The sequence below is a fragment of the Epinephelus moara genome, chromosome 16 (assembly GCF_006386435.1).
Source record: "Epinephelus moara isolate mb chromosome 16, YSFRI_EMoa_1.0, whole genome shotgun sequence".
In the NCBI taxonomy this organism is placed as follows: domain Eukaryota; kingdom Metazoa; phylum Chordata; class Actinopteri; order Perciformes; family Serranidae; genus Epinephelus; species Epinephelus moara.
In genome coordinates this window covers 41,624,946-41,635,013 of record NC_065521.1, presented here as the reverse complement: position 1 = coordinate 41,635,013, position 10,068 = coordinate 41,624,946, and the positions used below count along the sequence as shown (strand labels likewise).

Here is a 10,068-nt window from a genome sequence, read left to right as displayed (position 1 = left end):
GGTATAAGCTGTAGTGGTAGAATGTTACTAACTGCATTTGCCCAGTTGCTGTACTTAAAGGGACAGTTCACCCCAAAATCAAAGGACATATTTTCCTCTTACCTGTGAGTTGTCATGTTGGGGATATGTCTGCCTTTGTGGAACTAGATGTCACTCAGCTTGTGGTGCTCAAAGTGCCAAAAAATGCATTTGAAAAACTCAACAGCAATGTCTCTTTCCAGAAATCATGACCTGGTTACTCAAGATAATCCACAGACCTTGTTGTGAGCAGTTTCATGTAGGGACTATTTTCTTTCTACTGAACTACACCCACCAACTGTATCACTGCGCCATTAATATTTCCATCTCATACTATCATGAGCACAGGTCTGTTGTCCATGAGTAGATGCACGCTTCCTTCTGTGCAGTGACAGTTGGTGGGTGCAGTATGGTAACATAAAATCATATGAAAAATATACCATTCATGGTACTTTATACTTCTACTTCCTCACATTTTTACTTGACTACATTTATCTGACAGTTAAAATTACTTTGCAGATAAAGATTATACAAAGATTTAATAGATTAAAACACCAAAAAGTATGCATAGTGACATTAAAATGTTGTTTATATACATTTATTTTATTATTTTTACCTTTTTAGTCTGGCTTTTAACTGAATTTTATTTATTTAATAATTTTTATCTGTTAGATATTTGCTGAATTTTAATTCATAGTTATTTTTATCTTCTCTCTGGTGTTTCCTCACTTCAAAGTGGTGAGTGTAGGATAGCGTTTCTCAGTGTTTTTAAATCTGTGTGTGTGTGTGTGTGTATATATACGCACTGTACGTGTGAGTATGTGTTGGAGAAGGGGGGTATCTCTTGTGTCTATTGTTTGTTGTATTGTTTTTATGTAAAGCACTTTGTGATGCTTCTTTTGTATGAAAAGTGCTCTATAAATAAAGTTTGATTGATTGATTGAAGCATCAGTAATAATGATCCAACATTCTAAGACAATATAACACTCGGTGGGTGTTTCTGCTTAATGAGCACTTTGCCTTTTAATACTGTGAGTAAGTTATGCTGACAATACTTCTGTGCTGTTACTTAAATTATATTTTGAACGCAAGACTTTAACTTGAAGCGGAGTATTTTGTAGGACTGGGGTTACTGTTGAAAGTCGACCCCAGATTTGCTCGTTTTGGTTTCGCTTAGCTATATTTGCTTTTTTTGGCTCTGTGCCTCTTGGATATGTGCTGCTGACAGTCTGGCACCTGGTCCCTACATTTTTATAGACCTGACATCAGCTGTGTGCTGCGGGGAACATGTCCCCAAATGTCCCGAACACAGAAAATAAAAAGGAAATAAGAAAATGTAGGCTGAGGGAAAAAGTCTCTGCAGGAAAGAACACCGCAATACACTTTCAGGATCATAAGTGATGTTTGAGAGGCATCACTTCTGTATAAGTCTAAACATTGTTTGTTTTTTAAAGGAGAATCCTGCACAGTTTATCTCTAAGCAAAGGATCTGAATACTTCTTCCATCTCTGCTAAACTGAGTTTCTCATGTGTTGCTATCTCATTGCGTTTACTGGCGATCTAAAGGGACAAGTGTGCACCCTAGAGGTTACACTTAGAATAGCACAGGCAGTCAAAACCTTTATGTAACTTCAGTATACCGTGCTGTAGTTATATAAAGGGCCAAGGTTCTGCAGTGACAAACAAAAAACCTGAGATGGCTGGATGTGCACCACTAAAGACCACAGAGCATTATCAGAAACATGAAACCTAAACATCAAAGTGCGTGATCTTTATTTGATATACTGTGAAGTGCCGTCCAGGTGGCACAAAATGGCAGCAGAACAATGAATGTATAAGGCTCCTTTTCACGAACAACAAACTGCTCTTTGTCTGGATTTCGGCAATTCTGCCAGCACATGAATAGGAACACCTGCAAATGATTAAAGATGGTAATTATAAATAGATGAAGCAGTCTGATAAAGTCTGTTTCTCATTTAACTCCAGATCCCCGTGTGTTTGTATAATACACCACCACTATAAAGAGCAGCCAACTTGTTGAAGGCCATCGGTGAAAACCCCCAACTCTGACCCAAGAGGACTGAACGGTCGACCCCTGAGATTAACTATCCAACGTGCCAACGGGAAGAGGTCATGGTGAACAGGAGGAAATGCTACAAAATCCAAAATATTCATAAAGGAAAAAGCAACTGGATAATAAAATTAAATCTAATAACGGAATTTAATAGTTCTAATATTCTAACTACCTTAGTTTTTTCTCCACCGTCATATTTCTAGAATTCAGTGTACAAATATTAAACATAGAATTATGATATGTATATATGTCATTGTGTACAGTAGCACTTATTCATGATGTCACAAGTAAAATAAACGAGAACATCAAAGTATTTTCAAAAACATCCATCCTGTGCTTTCAACCTAGATCTATCTCTAAAGCTCCAGAGCTGCTGCAGGCTCCACACCGCTGTCGTTTCATGCTGCGTAGTCTTGGCTTTGCACTTGAGTCACATGTTTCGGACACTAAAACCAGGTCAAGTCCCAGGCTGGGCAATGATTATTTGCTGTGTGGTTGTTGCTCAATAGTGCAGCACACACTTGGGATCCTTTTTCATTTGTGGTCTGTTGCTGTGACCCCACTATCACTACAGGCAGGGCTTAGCCGGAGAGTTATTGGACACGTAAACTCAAAGCCTCAGATCCCCAGGCTTATGTCTCCCTCTAGGGGGTGGATTGCAATTGATGCTCACTCAGCCTCTGGCCCATAAGCCTTCACTCTTCCTCCCAGAGGGACCGCTGGTGGTGGGTTTCCCTCTGCAACAATTCTGTATCATCTTTGGCTTTGCAAAAGTTAAGTCTCAAGTCTGAAAGCAGCAAGTCTCACACACAGTAGATGTGAGTGCATCTACTGCACAGTACGTACAGGTACAGGTTCATGCAGCCTTACGCCCAGTGAACCTGAGCTCCTGCCTTTGAGTGCCGTTTGGCCTCCATGATGGAGAAGGCCTCCTGCTCCTCGCTTATCTCCTTCAGCCTCTTCTCCTCCAGGAACGACACCAGGGAGTCCCTCATGTCCACCACGTCAATCATCTGCTGAAGGACACGATCTTCTTCTTTCTGCTGCTCTGGTGTCTTATCTGTCAAACACATATGCACAGATTAAAGGAGCTGTGTGGGACAATCAGAGCATTAATATAGCATCACTTTTTGTTATGCAAGGATGTAATAAAGTAATGGTGTCGGGAGCAGAGAATGAAGTGACCCTGATCACACAGACAGCGTTATAGCAGTTGGAGTCAGCTTTTTTGTAATTGTTTTTAATGACAATGAAGCTTGTTGCTCACTGTTTTTGTGTTGCAATGTGCCTCATGTTTCTGCGCTGTAGGTGCCCGGCGTTTTTGCCGGAGCGCTCTGAACTCCTCGAGTTAAAAAGCTTCAACTCAGAGCAGAAGAGTGCCCCTGTTTTTTCCCCCATTGTCCAATCGGATGATTTGAGAGGCGGGCCTTCTGTGGGGGTCACGCCAACAAGTTTACAGTTACTAAACAATGGAGGAGAAACTGGTGGTAGCGGTTGCTGGATACCCAGAGCTATACAGCCCCAACAATAGACAGCAGGTTGTCAAACTGCCCCTGGTCATCCTAAAATATGCCTGGAAACGTCCATCATGGAGGAGAAGCTCCTGGACCAACTGGTGGTACTCCCCATGATCCACCCTCTTTTTTAGGGTCTCATGTACCCACACAGATCTCTGTTTATCTGCTGACAGCCTCTCACCCTCAACCAGAGCTACAGACAGTACCCTCTGCCTCAACATTTTAGGAACTAGATACTAGTTACTGTGAGAAAACAAAACAAAAGAACCAGTAGATTGATTACATAGAAAGAATTGGGTAAGGAGGTGATGAAGTGGTTGCCTGGCAACAATAAAAAGGCGCAGAAAGTGTTTTTTTTTTTTTTTACTAGTGCCACTCAAGTTCCAATCCTGGCCCAGACTCTATGATTCAGACACTGAATCAAAAATTTGCTCTGACTGACACAAACAGCTCCTTTAAAACAGCTTCAATCAATATTTTTGTAACACTGATCAATGACAGTGTGAAAAAAATATGATGGGTGATGAGAATTATCACCTCAATCTGCAGCTCTGCACAGCTTTCCGGAGCGTTATAGTGTGTTTCACCTCATGGTTCAGCTGCGTGGCCCACAAATGTACTGTTTTGATTCAGTCTTACCACTGTCACAGGATTGTTTTGGCCGTGGCAGGCAGCTGGTTTTAGCCCAAATGCTCTAAAATCCAACTGTACACTACCTGTTCAGCATCAAACAGCAAACAGACACAGTAAGAGGCTAGCTGGTGAACACAGCTGAGAATTTAGCACCTTAAACAGCCAAATATTTCCCTCTGGAGTTGGTACAACCAAAAACAGAGGTAAAGGAGGTGTCAATACTAGAATAACATTCATCAGGTGGACACAAACATGTCTACAGATGAATGCTTATGTTGTTCTGTATCTGCTTAAAAAGGTGATAATATATCAGTGCTGGGTCCACAACTTGTTTCTGCTGCCCCCATGTGGCCAAAAAGATCAGTGACTGCAAGTTTAAATCACAAATATTACACAGATGTACATTTAACACAGAGGAACTGGTGTAAAGTCTAAATTTCATCTTGTAAACCAACTCTGACCCGCATCTCCTCAAGTAGGAAGAGGTCTAACTTATTCTTTTTGAAGATATAAAGCACCCTCAACGTAGTCCTGCTGAAAAGTCTCCCAAAGTTAAGTTTCCAAGAGATACTTATTTGTACTGGGATTTATGTATCGATGTCCTCCAAGGCAGAAATACTCTTTAAGGCCCGAGTCACACAAAGTGGGCACCGCTCTTCCTTCCCCGATCAGGGGAAGTGCTTTTTGAAGCTTAGTGCTTTTTAAATATTTTTTTCTTGGCAACCCCAAATCACCTGTCCTTAGCTTAACTGCTATTTGGCTGTGAAGTAATCTGTACCTTAAAATCTGCATAGAAAAAGGTCAGGACGACACTTTGGGACTGGACACAAGGAGATGGAGATCCATGTGAGTTTGTGACCCTCATAAAGAGGACAAATCCTTAGATGTGCACTGCAGCTTGCCAAGTAGGGCAACGATAAGAGCAAGCTAACGTTAGCTTAACACAATATATGTACTCATTCTAAACTAGAAAAGCACTCGGAGAGCGCAGACCTCCACCAAGCAGCTCGGATTTCCCGCCATTTTATTATTTTATCCACTTCTGGTCCTTGTCCCATTATCAACCTTTCCTGAAAATTTCATTTATTATTTTATCCACTTCTGGTCCTTGTCCCATTATCAACCTTTCCTGAAAATTTCATCTAAATCCGTTCAGAACTTTTTGAGTTATTTTGCAGACAAACAGACGAACGCCGGCGAAAACATAACCTTTGCAGACAAACAGACGAACGCCGGCGAAAACATAACCTCCCTGGCGGAGGTAATTAGTAATGTGATTAATTAACAGTTAATTAATCACATACATCAATTTTTGCTGTGAAAGTATTTAAAAAATTTCATTCAAATGAATTTTGGCAGATGTGTTGTAGTAAAGCTGTTGGACTTTGGGCAAAATTATCCTCCTGTCCTCTACCACCGAAACTTGTAAGGGAGTTAGTTAGTTGGTCACAGGTAGACTGACTCAGCTCAGACCTCTGTGTTCGCTGCTAAATGCTTTGCGTTGAGGTGATATTTCAGGCTTTAAGTGCTCTGATAGTACAAAAATTCCTTACTGGAGAAATAACAGAGAACAGTGCTTCTATCAACAGTTCCATCTGAGCGTTTTTTAAATGTAAATGTTCATTCACAGGGCCAGGCAGCGTTATCTTGTCTCCCTCCATCTTGTGACAAAGCCACTGTGGCCTTCAATGATGCACCAGGTCAAAGGGCACCACGGAACACGATTAATAAGTGTTGATTTTTTAAAGCATTATTTTTTCTGTAATACATTTTGAAAGCCTTTCAAAAACCTTCTGTTAATTTCAAACCATTTCCAGGCCTGGAAAACAGTTTTTGTAATTACTTTTTCAGGATTTTCATGACTGTGGGAACCCTGTAATCTTCAAAGTTAATCAAATCAAGTTTTTTTCCCCCCCAACAAAAGCTGCAGCCATTTGATTCTGCAGAAATGTGTGGGATAGTTTAACTTTCAGCAATAAATTGCAGTCAGAGAATACCAGCAGCCAGTTAGTAGAACGAGTCCTTTGACTCCTGTGACATGTTGACTGATGTTCCAAAGAATCTCTTCCTGCCTGAAACACATGAACACACCTCCCCGCCACAGAAAAATACTATTATTATGGCAACTCGCACTTTGCTGCTGCTCTGTGTGTTTGAAGCGACTGCTGAGCCTGCTGTTTGCAGAAGACAGAGACTGAATTTTGTCTTCCATCTCTTATATTGAAATTGCTTCAGAGACAGATGTCTTGTCCTCCCTTTGGCAGTCACAAATTTTGCCCTAGGACGAGTCACACTCGTTCCAATGTAACTTCTATGAACAGATATCGTCTTATATTGGGGCCAATATGGTGGACAACAGAATGCAGAGTCTGTCTGCAGGATTGGGTGAACAGGGCCACATTGAAAAAGCACTGATGTTCTCATTAGAAGAGGACACATGCAGTAATTGTCTCAACAGCCTTGGCTAACCACAACTGCTGCTGGTTTCTAAGTTGGCTTGCTCTCTTCTAACTGCTTCAAAATCAATAGGCCTGTTCAAGAAGCTTTAACAACAAATGTGCCTATGTGTGTGTGCACACTAAAGTACACACCAGTCAACTCCATGTATTTCCTGAGCTCCAACTCCAGCATGCTCTGCTTGTCTTCGAGCTCCAGCTGTCGGGACCTAGGAGAAAAGCAAACATCAGCTGAGTCATGTCGACATTGCATCCTGCTGTAGCTGCAGGTCATCATGAGGCTTCATGACAAATAGAGTCTGACTGTAAAGAAGATTGGTTGCTGCCGAGGTGAGAACAAACAGTAACTGCAGTGTTTTGATGTGGACGTCTGCTGTTATGTGTCTACACAGCAGCCACATAACAGCTTCGCTTCTACTCGGCACAAAAGCCGTGTTGTGTTCCCAGCGTGACTACACAGGCCCCTACTGTGCATTGCTGTATGAATTCAGAAGGTGTACACTCACGCCACCATGAGGTCAGACTCCTCAGACACCAACGCGTTCTTCTCGTGGACGAGTTGGATCCAGTGCTCTATCATTTCAGGGGAGCCGCTGCTGCCTGGAGGTAGATAAAACACAATGTTTGGGTTTCTGTGTGTGATGTTTGTTTAGAAAGTTGGAAAAAAAAAAACAACAGACAGGTTTTTATGGAAATTCTTCGACACAGTGGTGTGCTGTGTGTGACAATGCATCCATTAGTCAGTGAGTGTGTCTATAGAGAAACAGTCCTCAGGCTAATATGCATCTCTGTAACACTGGAGGCTGTTTCATATGAATTCAGCTGACTCAGAAAGAAAAGACACATTTTAACCCCATCAATATACATGCATGCATTTTCAGTACAGCATGTTCAGTGTGCATTATAACCAGTTATGAAAACACCCAGTGTTTGATACAAAAGTTTATCTACCATTTGCAGAGCACATAGTCTTCTGTTTATCTTGTGCTTTGAAAAACAAAAACACAAATGAGCTGCTGTTGATTTTTTTGTCCAGAAGAAAGAAGACTTCATTACGGTTAGCTAGAAACGCCACCATCTTCTTCTAGCATTTAACAACTTTTGGGGATGTGGCGGGGGCATAAAACCTGTGTTAAAACCAGGGCTGCAAAGGCACTGTGATTAAAAAAGTTATTTAGATGCAGTAACAAGTAAGAAAGCTATTACAAGGCACTGGCTCAAAGAGAAAACCCCCAAAACAGGAACACTGGCTGTAAATTGTCCATGAAATTTTAGTGATGGAAAAGTTGACATACGTTTTGAGAGTAAAAGAGAACACATTTATAAAGAACTGGGAAAAATGGAGCATTTATATGAGACATGAGAGACTTATTTAAATACTGAAACCGTCCCAGATAACCATACACGTATAGTTTTTTATTTGGTTTGTGTATTGCACTGTATTATTTTTGTGCCAATGTGTTTGTACTGTTGATATATCTGTGCAGTATACATGGCTTTTTTTAAAATTGTCATCATGATGTCAACATGCACGATAAACACATCACAAAAGGCTGTGATAGTGTAGTTGGGGATTTTTTTAAAATCAGCCCAAAGAGAGTCCATCCATCCATTTTCATCCGCTTATCCGGGGCCGGGTCGGGGGGGCAGCAGGCCAAGCAAAGCACCCCAGACATCCCTCTCCCCAGCAACATTTTCCAGCTCCTCCTGGGGGACCCCAAGGCGTTCCCAGGCCAGATGAGATATATAATCCCTCCAGCGTGTTCTGGTTCTGCCCCGGGGCCTCCTACCAGTGGGATGTGCCCGGAACACCCCCAGCGGGAGGCGCCCAGGAGGATCCTGATCAGATGCCCGAGCCACCTCAACTGACCCCTTTCGATGTGGAGGAGCAGCGGCTCTACTCCGAGCTCCCTCCAGATGTCAAAGCTCTTTACCCTATCTCTAACACTGAGCCCAGACACCCCACGGAGGAAACTCATTTCCACCGCTTGTATCCGCGATCTCATTCTTTCAGTCACTACCCAGAGTTCGTGACCATAGGTGAGGGTTGGGACGTAGATGGAGCAGTAAATTGAAAGCTTTACTTTCTGGCTCAGCTCCCTCTTCATCACGATGGACCGGCGCAGCGCCCGCATCACTGCAGAAGCCGCACCGACCCACCGATCCATCTCACGCTCCATTCCACCCTCACTGGTGAACAAGACCCCGAGATACTTGAACTCCCTCGCTTGAGGCAGTAACTCTCCCCAACCAGGAGAAGGCTTACGACCCAAAGAGAGTATCAGTAGAAAACTGCACTTTAAAATGTAACTATCATTCTTTTTTTATTGGTGCCGCCTGTCTTGAAGTGAAATGTTTGAGTTGTTCAATTAAAAAAATACTGAAATTAACTTGTTTTCATTACGTTGTAATTTACCAGTATACTGAAAGTAGCAGAACGGTACAGTTTGTTATCTGTGTATTTAACACATGTAAAATCATTGTCACGATAATCCTTTTTTTGTGTGGCTTTTTTGCCTTTAATGACAGGACAGTTTTGATGCGTTAACTGGGGAGAAAGGGGGGGATGTCGTGCAACAGAGGGCTGCAGCAAGGACACTGCCTTTGTACATGGGGCACCCACCCTACCTACTGAGCCACTGGGCACCCCATCATTGTCAAGATACTCAACAATGTTATCGTATGTTCTCCTCATATCGTGCAGCCCTAGTTACAATCAGTTTAAACCGTTCTGCTGTTTAAAAAAACATAAAGCTATTTCTTTTATTAATTAATGTGAACAAGGAGCCGTTAGTATATCAGCACACATCTTACCAGCCTCTCCTCGCAGAGTTCGCTCCAGCAAAACACCTTTATCCTCCAACTCCTTGAAGGTCACCTCGATCTCCTCCAGTCTCCTCTGGATGGACTGTGGAGCACAGAGACAAGACAGAGTGAGAGAAGCAGATTCTGAGGAATTCATTATATGTCTACTGGGCAGGGATTGTTGTTTACAGTTTGTAAACAGTATCGCCAGCCAAAGTGAAAGCCAAACCCAGATTCACTGTCGTTTTCAGGGCGGTATAACTGCAGCTGGAGCAGCTACATGACTTCCCCACCATACCTACATGTCAGTCTGTGATCAGCCACCTTCGGTCTTTGGCCTGGAAGTTAGCGATTAGCTAGCTATTAAGTATTATGTCAAAAGAGAGGTGGTTGAAGTTAGGATAAGAGTTATATCTTGTTATTCATAAAGTCAATCCTGTCTTATGAATTATAAAGTGGATTACTGCAACATCTGGTCTCATTTATTCACCACAGTGTAGCATTGTAGCAGGGGTCAGACAGCCGTCGTATTGGTGGGTTGGTCTAAGAAGATGTACTTCATTGA

General features: G+C 42.2%; 1 protein-coding gene across 3 annotated transcripts in view; it reads right to left on the bottom strand.

The window, feature by feature from the left end:
• Positions 1-1,774: 1,774 nt before the first annotated feature.
• The window catches only part of mical1 (microtubule associated monooxygenase, calponin and LIM domain containing 1), a 39,153-nt gene continuing 30,859 nt past the window's right edge, over positions 1,775-10,068 (bottom strand). For all 3 annotated transcript variants that reach the window (XM_050066165.1, XM_050066166.1, XM_050066164.1), the window contains 4 exons: positions 9,513-9,606; positions 7,205-7,298; positions 6,834-6,907; positions 1,775-3,152 (listed from right to left, as the gene is read on the bottom strand). In XM_050066165.1, coding sequence (XP_049922122.1) covers positions 2,959-3,152; positions 6,834-6,907; positions 7,205-7,298; positions 9,513-9,606 — 456 coding nt within the window. In that variant the 3' untranslated portion in view covers positions 1,775-2,958. The remainder of the gene's footprint in view (positions 3,153-6,833; positions 6,908-7,204; positions 7,299-9,512; positions 9,607-10,068) is intronic.